General features: G+C 44.7%; 1 protein-coding gene across 1 annotated transcript in view; it reads left to right on the top strand.

Annotated features, from left to right (window-relative positions):
* The first annotated feature begins 14,838 nt into the window (after positions 1-14,838).
* Positions 14,839-15,682, top strand: part of CXCR5 (C-X-C motif chemokine receptor 5) — a 42,187-nt gene continuing 41,343 nt past the window's right edge. The window contains exon 1 of the mRNA XM_056542629.1: positions 14,839-14,967. Within this exon, the coding sequence (XP_056398604.1) occupies positions 14,935-14,967 (33 nt within the window). The 5' untranslated portion in view covers positions 14,839-14,934. The remainder of the gene's footprint in view (positions 14,968-15,682) is intronic.

Raw genomic sequence — 15,682 nt, 5'->3', positions numbered from 1 at the left:
CCCCACATTAGGCAGTATAGTTCCCCACATTAGGCAGTATAGTTCCCCACATTAGGTGCTGTACAGTTCCCCAACATTAGGCTGTAGTTCTCCCACATTAGGTGCAGTATAGTTCCCCACATTAGGTGCAGTATAGTCCCCCCACAGACATACAGCCTCCAGCCATACAGTGTATGGCTGGAGGCTGTATGCCTGTTTACTGCCCTACTTCAGTGCTCCGACCACTGCTCCTCTGATCCAGCCAGAATATCAGTAGTTCCCGGGACTGGAGGAGCGGTGGTCGGAGCACTGAAGCTGATGTGCCGCTGGTCACTTACCATGCTGGCCAGGGCATGTCCTGTTCACTGCTCCACTCCTCCGCGTTGCTTTCCAATGGGCGCATGCACGGGACGGGGCAATTGCCCCGTTTCCCCCCCTGGATCCACCACTGCATGCATTATATGCACACACAATACACATTACATACTGTACATGCATGCTTCATACACACAACATACTGTACACATTACATACTGTACATGCATGCTTCATACACACACATACTGTACACATTACATACTGTACATGCATGCTTCATACACACACATACTGTACACATTACATACTGTGCATGCATCATACACACAACATACTGTACGCATTACATACTCTACATGAATGCTTCATACACACACAACATACTGTATACATTACATACTGTACATGAATGCTTCATACACACACACACTACATACTGTACACATTACATACTGTGCATGCATCATACACACAACATACTGTACACATTACATACTGTACATGAATGCTTCATACACACACAACATACTGTACACATTACATACTGTACATGCATGCTTCATACACACACACATACTGTACACATTACATACTGTGCATGCATCATACACACAGCATACTGTACACATTACATACAGTACATGAATGCTTCATACACACACAACATACTGTACACATTACATACTGTACATGCATCATACACACAACACACATACTGTACACATTACATACTGTACATGCATCATACACACAACATACTGTACACATTACATACTGTACATGAATGCTTCATACACACACAACATACTGTACACATTACATACTGTGCATTCATCATACACACAACATACTGTACACATTACATACTGTACATGCATCATACACACACATACTGTACACATTACATACTGTACATGAATGCTTCATACACACACATACTGTACACATTACATACTGTACATGCATCATACACACAACATACAGTACACATTACATACTGCACATGCATCATACACACAACATACTGTACACATTACATACTGTACATGCATCATACACACAACATACTGTACACATTACATACTGTACATGCATCATACACACAACATAGTGTACACATTACATACTGTGCATGCATCATACACACACACAACATACTGTACACATTACATACTGTACATGCATCATACACACACACAACATACTGTATATGAATGCTTCATACACACACATACTGTACACATTACATACTGTACATGCTTCATACACACACACAACATACTGTACACATTACATACTGTACATGTTTCATACACACACACAACACACTGTACACATTACATACTATACATGCTTCATACACACACACGCAACATACTTTACACATTACATACTGTACATGCATCATACACACACATACTGTACACATTACATACTGTACATGCATCATACACTAACACAACATACTCTACATGAATGCATCATACATACACATACTGTACACATTACATACTGTACATGCTTCATACACACACAACATACTGTACACATTACATACTATACATGTTTCATACACACACACAACACACTGTACACATTACTTACTATACATGCTTCATACACACACGCAACATACTTTACACATTACATACTGTACATGCATCATACACACACATACTGTACACATTACATACTGTATATGCATCATACACACACACAACATACTGTACACATTACATACTGTACATGCATCATACACTCATACAACATACTGTACACATTACATTCTGTACATGAATGCTTCATACACACACAACACACTGTACACATTACATACTGTACATGCATCATACACACACACTGTACACATTACATACTGTACATGCATCATACACACACACTGTACACATTACATACTGTACATGCATCATACACACACAACACACTGTACACATTACATACTATACATGCTTCATACACACACATAACATACTGTACACATTACATACTATACATGCTTCATACACACACACAACATACTGTACACATAACATACTGTACATGCATCATACACACATACTGTACACATTACATACTATACATGCTTCATACACACACATACTGTACACATTACATACTGTACATGAATGCTTCACACACACACAACACACTGTACACATTACATACTGTACATGCATCATACACACATACACATACTGTACACATTACATACTGTACATGCATGCTTCATACACACACTGTACACATTACATACTGTACATGTGGGGGGGAAGGGTCACAACATACTGTACACATTACATACTGTACATGAATGCTTCATACACACACTGTACACATTACATACTATTCATGCTTCATACACACACATACTGTACACATTACATACTGTACATGAATGCTTCATACACAAAAACTGTACACATTACATACTGTACATGCTTCATACACACAAACACACTGTACACATTACATACTATACATGCATCATACACACACACACTGTCCACATTACATACTGTACATGCTTCATACACACACACTGTACACATTACATACTGTACATGCTTCATACACACACACATACTGTACACATTACATACTGTACATGAATGCTTCATACACACACACACTGTACACATTACATACTGTACATGCATCATACATACATACTATACATGCTTCATACACACACAACATACTGTACACATTACATACTGTACATGCATCATACACACACAGATAGAACAGATCAGTGTTTCCCAACCAGGATGCCTACAGAGGTTGCAAAACTACAACTCCCAGCCAGCTCGGGGCCCCAAGCAATTGCTTGGTTTGCCTGTTCTGTAGCGACGGGCCTGCCCATAGGTTTCCGAAACTGGAGACGCAGCTCCCGCATAGAATGCGGATACTGCAGGGAGATCGCGTGGTGGGAAGGGTCCCAGCAGCGGGCCCCCCGCGATCAGACATCTTATCCCCTATCCTTTGGATAGGGGATAAAATGTTTTTGCCCGGAATATCCCTTTAAGGAAAAGTCTGTCTAATGGGTTAAGGTTAATGTGCCAGATATTAATGTGCCAGATCCTGAAGCATACATTTATTTTTCAAAATCTATGTTACATGGTTATTTTAAGTCACCATTTCTTCTTCATGGTTATATTTTAGGGCCCATACACAACTTGACTTGATTGCAGATATCTACACTCCATTTTTTTGTTAACTATCCACCCTATTTACATTATTCTCTGCTCAATATCTGCAATGGCTAAGTGCATGCAACTGTATCAAAGAGCAACTATGGCGCCTTCAAACATCTTGAGCTATCATAAGCTGTCATCATTTGTATCATACATTAACTATGATGTTTTTTTCTATTCCCCCGCCATGGTTTTCCACCATTTCCTAGCTATCTGCACATTTTATTTCATCTCCAAATATGTATAGATTGACAATTGGGTAGTTACCGCTGTTGAACAACTGAGCAGTGTTACCAGTTCATGGACATCATTGCAGTCTATGGATTGTGAATGGAGCAGAACCCAAGCATTCTCCCTATTGAGAACTGATCTATGCACTCATCTTAAGCATATCAGCATCAACATTAATGGTGCTAAGAAACAGAAAAAAAGGGAAAGTAGGTTCAAAAAAATAAGCTCACAATTCTCTGGAGTGGTGGCTCCTCATGGATGAGAGAAAAAGGTTTCTAAAGAGGTCCTGTCACGATGCCGGCTGGCAGGTAGTGGATCCTCTGTGCCAGAGAGGGATTGGCGTGGACCGTGCTAGAGGATCGGTTCTAAGTCACTACTGGTTTTCACCAGAGCCCGCCGCAAAGCGGGATGGTCTTGCTGCGGCGGTAGTGACCAGGTCGTATCCCCTAGCAACGGCTCAACCTCTCTGGCTGCTGAAGATAGGCGCGGTACAAGGGAGTAGACAGAAGCAAGGTCGGACGTAGCAGAAGGTCGGGGCAGGCAGCAAGGATCGTAGTCAGGGGCAACGGCAGGAGGTCTGGAACACAGGCTAGGAACACACAAGGAAACGCTTTCACTGGCACTAAGGCAACAAGATCCGGCGAGGGAGTGAAGGGGAAGTGAGGTGATATAGGGAAGTGCACAGGTGTAAACACTAATTGGAACCACTGCGCCAATCAGCGGCGCAGTGGCCCTTTAAATCGCAAAGACCCGGCGCGCGCGCGCCCTAGGGAGCGGGGCCGCGCGCGCCGGGACAGAACTGACGGAGAGCGAGTCAGGTACGGGAGCCGGGGTGCGCATCGCGAGCGGGCGCTACCCGCATCGCGAATCGCATCCCGGCCAGAGGCGGTATCGCAGCGCCCCGGGTCCGTGGAACCGACCGGAGCGCTGCAGTGAGAGGAGTGTAGCGAGCGCTCCGGGGAGGAGCGGGGACCCGGAGCGCTCGGCGTAACAGTACCCCCCCCCTTGGGTCTCCCCCTCTTCTTGGAGCCTGAGAACCTGAGGACCAGACTTTTGTCCAGGATATTGTCCTCAGGTTCCCAGGACCTCTCTTCTGGACCACAACCCTCCCAATCCACTAAAAAGAAGGTTTTCCCTCTGACCTTTTTAGATGCTAAAATTTCTCTGACGGAGAAGATGTCCGAGGAGCCGGAGACAGGAGTGGGGGGAACAGATTTGGGAGAGAAACGGTTAATGATAAGTGGTTTAAGAAGAGAAACATGAAAGGCATTAGGAATACGAAGAGAAGGAGGAAGAAGAAGTTTGTAAGAGACAGGATTAATCTGGCGCAAAATCTTGAAAGGACCAAGATAGCGTGGTCCCAACTTATAGCTAGGGACACGGAAGCGGACATATTTGGCGGAGAGCCATACCTTGTCTCCAGGGGAAAAAATGGGAGGAGCTCTTCTTTTCTTATCCGCGAATCTCTTCATGCGTGAAGAAGCCTGTAAGAGAGAATTTTGGGTCTCTCTCCATATGATGGAAAGATCACGAGAAATTTCATCCACAGCGGGCAGACCAGAGGGCAAGGGGGTAGGGAGGGGGGGAAGAGGGTGACGGCCGTACACCACGAAAAACGGGGATTTGGAGGAAGATTCAGAGATTCTGAAATTATACGAGAATTCGGCCCAAGGTAGAAGATCTGCCCAGTCATCCTGGCGGGAGGAAACAAAATGTCGTAAATAGTCACCCAAGATCTGGTTAATTCTTTCTACTTGTCCATTGGATTGAGGATGGTATGCAGAAGAAAAATTTAATTTAATCTTGAGTTGTTTACAGAGAGCCCTCCAGAATTTAGACACAAATTGGACGCCTCTATCCGAGACGATCTGCGTAGGCAACCCGTGAAGACGAAAAATGTGTACAAAAAATTGTTTAGCCAACTGAGGCGCTGAAGGAAGACCAGGAAGAGGGATGAAATGTGCCATTTTGGAGAATCGATCAACGACCACCCAAATAACAGTGTTGCCATGGGATGGGGGTAAGTCAGTAATAAAATCCATACCAATCAGAGACCAAGGTTGTTCGGGAACAGGCAGAGGAAGAAGAAAACCAGCGGGCTTCTGGCGAGGAGTCTTATCCCGGGCACAGATAGTGCAGGCTCGCACAAAGTCCACCACATCAGTCTCTAGAGTCGGCCACCAATAGAAGCGAGAGATGAGTTGCACAGATTTCTTGATGCCCGCATGACCTGCGAGATGGGAGGAGTGACCCCATTTGAGGATTCCGAGGCGTTGGCGTGGAGAAACAAAGGTTTTTCCTGGAGGAGTTTGTCTGATGGAGGCTGGAGAAGTGGAAATCAGGCAGTCAGGAGGAATGATGTGTTGAGGAGAGAGTTCAATTTCAGAAGCATCTGAGGAACGAGAGAGAGCATCGGCCCTAATGTTCTTATCAGCAGGCCGAAAGTGAATTTCAAAATTAAATCGGGCAAAGAACAGAGACCACCTGGCCTGACGAGGATTCAGCCGTTGGGCAGACTCGAGGTATGAGAGGTTCTTGTGATCGGTGTAAATAATAACTGGAAATCTTGATCCCTCCAGCAGATGCCTCCATTCCTCAAGTGCTAATTTAATGGCTAGAAGCTCTCGATCCCCGATGGAGTAGTTCCTCTCCGCCGGAGAGAAGGTCCTAGAAAAAAACCCACAAGTAACAGCATGCCCGGAAGAGTTTTTTTGTAGAAGGACAGCTCCAGCTCCCACTGAGGAGGCATCAACCTCCAATAGGAAGGGTTTAGATGGGTCAGGTCTGGAGAGCACGGGAGCCGAAGAGAAGGCAGACTTGAGTCGTTTAAAGGCGTCTTCCGCTTGAGGAGGCCAAGACTTGGGATCGGCATTTTTTTTGGTTAAAGCCACAATAGGAGCCACAATGGTAGAAAAATGTGGAATAAATTGCCTGTAATAATTGGCGAACCCCAAAAAACGTTGGATGGCACGGAGTCCGGAGGGGCGTGGCCAATCTAAGACGGCAGAGAGTTTATCTGGATCCATTTGTAGTCCCTGGCCAGAGACCAAGTATCCTAGAAAAGGAAGAGATTGGCATTCAAACAGACATTTTTCAATTTTAGCATAGAGTTGATTGTCACGAAGTCTCTGAAGAACCATACGGACATGCTGGCGGTGTTCTTCTAGATTGGCCGAAAAAATTAGGATATCATCAAGATATACAACAACACAGGAGTATAACAGATCACGAAAAATTTCATTAACAAAGTCTTGGAAGACAGCAGGGGCGTTGCACAGGCCAAAGGGCATGACCAGATACTCAAAGTGTCCATCTCTGGTGTTAAATGCTGTTTTCCACTCATCCCCCTCTCTGATGCGGATGAGGTTATAGGCGCCTCTTAAGTCCAATTTAGTAAAGATGTGGGCACCTTGGAGGCGATCAAAGAGTTCAGAGATGAGGGGTAAGGGGTAGCGGTTCTTAACCGTGATTTTATTAAGTCCGCGGTAGTCAATGCAAGGACGTAGAGAGCCATCTTTTTTGGACACAAAGAAAAATCCGGCTCCGGCAGGAGAGGAGGATTTACGGATAAAGCCCTTTTTTAGATTCTCCTGGACGTATTCAGACATGGCAAGAGTCTCTGGGGCAGAGAGAGGATAAATTCTGCCCCGGGGTGGAGTAGTGCCCGGGAGAAGGTCGATAGGACAATCATAAGGCCTGTGAGGAGGTAGAGTCTCCGCTTGTTTTTTGCAGAAAACATCCGCGAAGTCCATATAGGCCTTAGGGAGACCGGTTACTGGAGGAAGCACAGAGTTACGGCAAGGGTTACTGGGAACCGGTTTTAGACAGTCCTTGGAACAAGAGGGCCCCCAACTCTTGATCTCCCCAGTGGACCAATCCAGGGTTGGGGAATGAAGTTGAAGCCAGGGAAGTCCAAGGAGAATTTCCGAGGTGCAATTGGGGAGGACCAAAAGTTCAATCCTCTCGTGATGAGATCCGATGCTCATTAGAAGGGGCTCCGTGCGGAAACGTATGGAACAGTCCAATCTTTCATTGTTTATACAATTGATGTAAAGGGGTCTGGTGAGACTGGTCACTGGGATGTTGAACCTGTTGACGAGAGAGGCCAAAATAAAATTTCCTGCAGATCCAGAGTCCAAGAAGGCCACAGAAGAGAAGGAGAAGGCAGAGGCAGACATCCGCACAGGCACAGTAAGACGTGGAGAAGCAGAGTGGACATCAAGGATTGTCTCACCTTTGTGCGGAGTCAGGGTACGTCTTTCCAGGCGGGGAGGGCGGATAGGACAATCCCTCAGGAAGTGTTCGGTACTAGCACAGTACAGGCAGAGGTTCTCCATGCGGCGTCGTGTCCTCTCTTGAGATGTCAGGCGAGACCGGTCGACCTGCATAGCCTCCACGGCGGGAGGCACAGGAACAGATTGCAGGGAACCAGAGGAGAGAGGAGCCGAGGAGAAGAAACGCCTCGTGCGAACAGAGTCCATATCTTGGCGGAGCTCCTGACGCCTTTCGGAAAAACGCATGTCAATGCGAGTGGCTAGGTGAATAAGTTCATGAAGATTAGCAGGCATTTCTCGTGCGGCCAGAACATCTTTAATGTTGCTGGATAGGCCTTTTTTAAAGGTCGCGCAGAGGGCCTCATTGTTCCAGGATAATTCAGAAGCAAGAGTACGGAATTGTACGGCATACTCGCCAACGGAAGAATTACCCTGGACCAGGTTCAACAGGGCAGTCTCAGCAGAAGAGGCTCGGGCAGGTTCCTCAAAGACACTTCGAATTTCCGAGAAGAAGGAGTGTACAGAGGCAGTGACGGGGTCATTGCGGTCCCAGAGCGGTGTGGCCCAAGCCAGGGCTTTTCCAGACAGCAGGCTGACTACGAAAGCCACCTTAGACCTTTCAGTGGGGAACTGGTCCGACATCATCTCCAAGTGTAATGAACATTGGGAAAGGAAGCCACGGCAAAACTTAGAGTCCCCATCAAATTTATCCGGCAAGGATAGTCGTAGTCCAGAAGCGGCCACTCGCTGCGGAGGAGGTACAGGAGCTGGCGGAGGAGATGGTTGCTGGAGCTGTGGTAGTAACTGTTGTAGCATAACAGTCAGTTGAGACAGCTGTTGGCCTTGTTGCGCAATCTGTTGTGACTGCTGGGCGACCACCGTGGTGAGGTCAGCGACAACTGGCAGAGGAATTTCAGCGGGATCCATGGCCGGATCTACTGTCACGATGCCGGCTGGCAGGTAGTGGATCCTCTGTGCCAGAGAGGGATTGGCGTGGACCGTGCTAGAGGATCGGTTCTAAGTCACTACTGGTTTTCACCAGAGCCCGCCGCAAAGCGGGATGGTCTTGCTGCGGCGGTAGTGACCAGGTCGTATCCCCTAGCAACGGCTCAACCTCTCTGGCTGCTGAAGATAGGCGCGGTACAAGGGAGTAGACAGAAGCAAGGTCGGACGTAGCAGAAGGTCGGGGCAGGCAGCAAGGATCGTAGTCAGGGGCAACGGCAGGAGGTCTGGAACACAGGCTAGGAACACACAAGGAAACGCTTTCACTGGCACTAAGGCAACAAGATCCGGCGAGGGAGTGAAGGGGAAGTGAGGTGATATAGGGAAGTGCACAGGTGTAAACACTAATTGGAACCACTGCGCCAATCAGCGGCGCAGTGGCCCTTTAAATCGCAAAGACCCGGCGCGCGCGCGCCCTAGGGAGCGGGGCCGCGCGCGCCGGGACAGAACTGACGGAGAGCGAGTCAGGTACGGGAGCCGGGGTGCGCATCGCGAGCGGGCGCTACCCGCATCGCGAATCGCATCCCGGCCAGAGGCGGTATCGCAGCGCCCCGGGTCCGTGGAACCGACCGGAGCGCTGCAGTGAGAGGAGTGTAGCGAGCGCTCCGGGGAGGAGCGGGGACCCGGAGCGCTCGGCGTAACAGGTCCTCTTTAATATTCCCATTCCAATACAAGAGTCTGGTCCTCAAACTAAATTAACATCTTGTACCCACTCCATGTTTATTCTCCTGGATTTCGATGCAGCTGGTGATTGGGTGAGTGCAGTATGGCTCACCGACGACCGGCAACCAGGAAGAGGATCGCGGCGGAGGCCCGAGCGGGTCACTGGAGGCACTGGGGGAGCGACGAAAGGTATGTACCTCTTTATTATTTTACTGCCGGCAGTATGAATGACAATTTTCCCATCCAGTAAAAGCTGCTAAAGGACTACAGAGAAAAATATAATTATGAGGTAGTTGTAGATAAATAAGCCTTTGTTAGGGGAGGACTAAAGGATCACTTTAAAGATAATGTTTCATCAGAAAATGACCTGCTGTTTCCAAAAACTTTAAATGTTAAACATATTTTTGACTTTTTTTTTAAGTTTTTCTTTCTAGTATCTATAAAATAAAAAATTAAATCCTGAAATGTTTTATTCTGGCCACTAAACCTTAAAATAAGCTCTGTAAACATCCCTCCTCCTTACTATGACAGGCAGGTGTAAAGTAAAATGTGACACCGGTATATAGAGGGTGTATTCCCACCACATTTTGGGGATACAGCCACCAGCGTGGCAGACCACAGTCTTTAGCCTGGTAGCAAAACCGGATAAGGTCCAAAAATGAGCCGACTGAGTCACTATCTCTCTCCATCCAGCTCATTCAAATGAAAGGGATGTGTCGCGGGTCTGATGGGCATACAGCAGCAGCTGTTTTTTTAAATTTTCCTCGAAATGCCACATACTCAAAATGTGGTGTGAAGGAGGCCTCACATAAAATCGGACCACTCAAAGTCATGCTCAAAGCTCAGCTTCCTCCTCCCTGCATAATTACCTATGCACAGATCACAGAGCATGCCTAGAAATTTCTCCCAAACAAGTGAAGATAGTCTGCTACAAAGTATTGTGCCTATATCCATAGAGCTTGTTGTAAATCATATCTCTAAATGCAGTTAAAAGCAGACAATATGGATGGCCTATAATAATTTAATTACTTAACCTCTTAAGGACACAGGGGGTACGCTGTGACCCTGCGTCATAGTGGGTCGGTCCTGGTGGCTAATGAAAGCCGGGACCCTGGGCTAATAGCGTGCGGCACCAATCATTGTGCCGCTCGCTATTAACCCTTTAGGCACGACATTCAAAGTTGATCACAGCGTCTAAAGTAACAAATACACTCCTGGCATCTGAGTCGGGCTGATCAAGAACATCGCGGTGAAATCACAATGTCCCAATCAGCTAGAACGTGAGCGGAGGATTCGTTACCTGCCTCCGGCATGTCTGATCTGCGATTGATTGCTCCAAGCCTGAAATCCAGGCTTGAGCAATCGACCGCCAATAACACTGATCATTGCCATGTTAATTCATGGCAGTGATCTGTGTAGAAGATCAGTGTGTGCAGTGTTATAGCCACTAGAGGGGGCTATAACATTGCAAATAAAAGTGTGAAAAATAGTGAATAAAGATCATTTAACCCCTTTACCTAATAAAAATCACCCCCTTTTCCCATTTAAAAAAAAAATTGTTTAAATAATGATAAAAATAAACATATGTGGTGTCGCCGCGTGCGTAAATGTCCGAAAAATAAAAATATATAGTTAATTAAACCGCTTGGTCAATGGCATGCGCGCAAGAAAATTCCAAAGTCCAAAAGAGTGTATTTTTGGTCACTTTTTATATCATGAAAAAATGAATAAAAAGCGATTAAAATGTCTGATCAATACAATAGTACCACTAAAAACTTCAGATCACGGAGCAAAAAAATTAGCCCTCATACCACCCCGTACGCAGAAAAATAAAAAAATTATAGTGGTCAAAAGATGACAATTTTAAACGTGTTAATTTTTATGCATGTAGTTATGATTTTTTCCAGAAGTAAGACAAAATCAAACCTATATAAGTAAAGTATCATTTTAATTGTATGGACCTACGGAATAAAGAAACATTTTCATTTTTACCGGAAAAAATGCACTGCGTAGAAACGAAGCCCCCAAAAATTAAATTGCACGATTAGTTTTTTTTCCATTTCGCCGTGGATTTTTTGGTAAAATGACTAATGTCACTGCAAAGTAAAATTGGTGGCGCAAAACATTAGCCATAATATGGAATTTTAGGTGCAAAATTGAAAGGGTTATGATTTTTCAAAGGTAAGGAGGAAAAAACAAAAGTGCAAAAACGGAAAAACCCTGAGTCCTTAAGGGGTTAATGAAAAACTCAGAAATAATCAGAAATTAGGAATAGATTTGAAAAAAAAAACATGTTTCGCTATCTGGTGTTAATCAGTTAAAAAAAACAACTACCGTACCTTCATTTTACCAAGGATATTTGGGTAAAAAAAAGTTTCTGACCACCCCACAGAAGCCCCCAGGAAAAGCAGGGGGAGAGAGGCCGTCGCTGCCCGCTTCTCTTCCCCTGCCTTTCCTGGGGTCTAGAGTCCTGCTGCCACCGCTTTTCTTCCCCTGGCTATCGGCGCCGCTGCCCCATTGCCTATCCCATCCCCAGTTTTATAATTACCTGTTGCCGGGGTCGGGTCCGCACTGCTTCTGGCTCTAGTCCGCGGTGCTTCTGGCTCCGGTGTGGCGTCTATGCGTCGTTGCTACGCAATGACGAGTGACGTTGTGTCACTCGTCATTGCGCCTCGCAGCGCATAGCAACGACACATAGACGCCACACAGGAGCCAGAAGCACCGTGGACTGTAGCCAGAAGCAGCGCAGACCGGAGCCAGAAGCAGCGCGGACCCGACCCCGGCAACAGGTAATCATAAAATCGGGGATGGGGAGGTAATGGGGCAGCAGTGCCGATAGCCAGGGGGAGAGAAGCGGCGGCAGCAGGGCTCTAGACCCCAGGAAAGGCAGGGGGAGAGAAGCGGGCAGCGATGGGCTCTCTCCCACTGCCTTTCCTGGGGGCTTCTGCGGGGTCAGAAAAACCGGGGGGGGGGGGGGGGGGGATGGGGGAGGTAATGGGGCAACGGCGCGGCAGTCTCTGGACCCCAGGATAGGCAGGGGCAGAGAAGCCGGCAGCAACGGCAGGTCTCTGGACCTGCAAAAGCCACTGCAGTTCATTGATTTAACCCCTTAATGACCAAGCCCATTTTCACCTCAAGGAACAGGCCAATTTTATTTTTGCGTTTTCGTTTTTTTCCTCCTCGTCTTCTAAAATCCATAACTCCTTTATATTTCCATGTACAGACCCATATAAGGGCTTGTTTTTTGCGTTACCAATTTTAATTTGTAATGAAACCTCTCATTTTACCATAAAATGTACGGCAAACTCCCCCCCAAAAAAATTTATTGAGGAAATTTTAATGAAAACCAAAATTTTGCACATTTTGGAGGGTTTTGTTTTCACACTTTACGGTAAAAATGATAGGTGTTCTTTATTTTGTGGGTCAATATGATTAAAATGACACCCATGGCTAAATACTTTTATATTTTTGTACCGCTTAAAAAAAATCTAAAACTTTTTGTACAAAAACAGTAATATAAAATCGCCTTATTTTGACCACCTATAACTTTTTCATTTTTCCGTATATAGGGCGGTATGAGGGCTCATTTTTTGCACCGTCATCTGTACTTTTTTTTAGATACCCCATTTGCATATATAAAACTTTTAGATCATTTTTTATTATTTTTTTTTAAATAAAATGTGACAAAAAAGCAGCATTTGTGGAATTTTTAAATTTTTTATGTTTATGCCATTCACCATACAGGATGATTAACATTATATTTTGATAGTTCGGACATTTACGCACGCGGCGATACCAAATATGTTTATTTTAAAAAAATTGTGCTTTTTGGGGGTAAAATGGGAAAAACGGACAATTTTAATTTTTATTAGGGGAGGGGATTTTTCTATTTTTTTTTACTTTTTATTTTTAAATTTTTCAACTTTTTTTTTACACTTTTTATGTCCCCATAGGGGACTATCTATAGCAATCATTTGATTGCTAATACTGTGCAGTGCTATGCATAGGACACAGCACTGCTCAGTATTATCGGTGATCTTCTGCTCTGCCCTGGTCTGCTCGATCTGAGACCATTGCAGAAGACCCCGGGAGACGGCCGGAGCTAGGTAAGGGGACCTCCGGCTGTCATGCTGGATGATCGTATCCCCGCGGCAGCGCTGCGGGCGATCCAATCATCCAATCAAAGTACCGCAATGCCGCAGAAGCCGTGATCTGTATTGATCACGGCATCGGAGGGGTTAATGGCCGACATCCGCGCGATCGTGGATGTCGGCCATTACCGGCGGGTCCCCGGGTGCTGCTAGCAGCCGAAACCTGCTGTGTATGACGCGAGCACCCTTCCGATGCTCGCGGTCATACACAGGACGTAAATGTACGTCCTTGTGCGGGAAGTACATTTACGTCCGTGGTCGTTAAGGGGTCAAAGCGCCCGCTTTAAATCATTGAACTGCAGCGACTTATGAGCGTATAACACGCAGATAGACTTTAGGCTAAAAATTTTTGTCTAAAAAATGCATGTTATACGCCGATAAATACGGTATGTTTTACATTCACTTTAATCCAAAAGTACCACCAAACAATAGAACTGACCCATTTTGCTTTTGATTAAACAAAGAGTAGTGGAAGTATTGGTTATCCATAGAAAAACATTTCTTCCAAAAACGGCACCACACCTGTCCTCAGGTTGTGCGTGATATTACAACTTGGCTTCAAAAGGGCACTTCTCATAGTTATAAGTAAAACATAATAATAATAATAATAATATGTATACTATTATATTATTATTATTATTATTAATAATTTTTTTTAAATTCCAACTGAATTGTATAATGAAAATGTGGTGTACACAGAACCTGTCAATACACCAATACTGCTATTATTTTCAGGAGGACTTTAAGTGGCTCAGTTGTGACCACTACTTCAGTCTCTAATCTGAAGTCATCCTGGTTAAGATGTCTGTTTAAATTTTTAGGTCTCTCATATTAACAAAAAACTAGAGAAGAAGTCTTCTTCTGTGTCTAATAGCAGCCTTACCCACAGATTTGCATACAGGCAATAGCGCACAGAGACAGTATCTCATCAATATTTATCACATTTCCCTAAAATACTTTATGTTCTATAGCAAACTAGGAGTGCATTACAACATATTCTTCCTCGGCTGAGCAAGTTCTTTGTAGTAAGCCTTTCAGCTGTGATTTTCTCACTAGCATCTGGTACTTCTGCTTTTTTTGTGCTGAACATCTCTATTGACCATGGAGACACAGATGGTATATGACATTGATTATGTAAGTATTATGAATTCAAAGTATTTATTTATTTATTTATAGGTTTTAAATTACAGATGTAGTGATTGTATGTAGCTGTGTGGGATTTGTGATAACTTTGATGTAACATAACAACAGTAATATTATAAAGAGTCGTTGGAAAATAACAATTTATCTGTGCCATGCCTGATATACTTAGCACTGCTACATCTTCATGTATATTTGGATCCTTTTCTGTGTTTAAATTAGAGCAAGCAGGTCTTTAAAAATGTGTAATGTGTTAAAAGGTGTTATCCAGGGATTTCAACATTTTTTATATGTTGCTGGAAGGCTGCTAAAAATAAAAAATAAATTATACAGTGCAATATCAAAGGTGCCCGGCACTGCAACTCCACAACTTAGGTAATCCTCTAGGCTAATACGGCATAAAGACCATCCCGGTGCTCACATATGAAAGTCCAAGATATACACCATAGATAGATATATAGAAATGAAGCACTCACCAGGTCTTGGTAGTATGACCAGCTCTTTATTTCATGTCAGCATACAACGATCTTGATCGTACAGGGAGAGCGGACAGATGGAGCATCTGTCCACTCTTCCTGTACGATCAAGATCGCTGTATGCCTACGTGAAATAAAGAGCTGGCGATACATACCAAGACTTGGTGAGTGCTTCATTTCTGCATATCTATCTATGGTGTATAAAAATAAATTATACTTACCCATCCAAATCC

The sequence above is a fragment of the Hyla sarda genome, chromosome 10 (genome assembly GCF_029499605.1).
Source record: "Hyla sarda isolate aHylSar1 chromosome 10, aHylSar1.hap1, whole genome shotgun sequence".
Classification (NCBI taxonomy): domain Eukaryota; kingdom Metazoa; phylum Chordata; class Amphibia; order Anura; family Hylidae; genus Hyla; species Hyla sarda.
The sequence above is the reverse complement of the archived record's forward strand: the minus strand, read 5'-3'. Positions and strand labels throughout refer to the sequence as shown.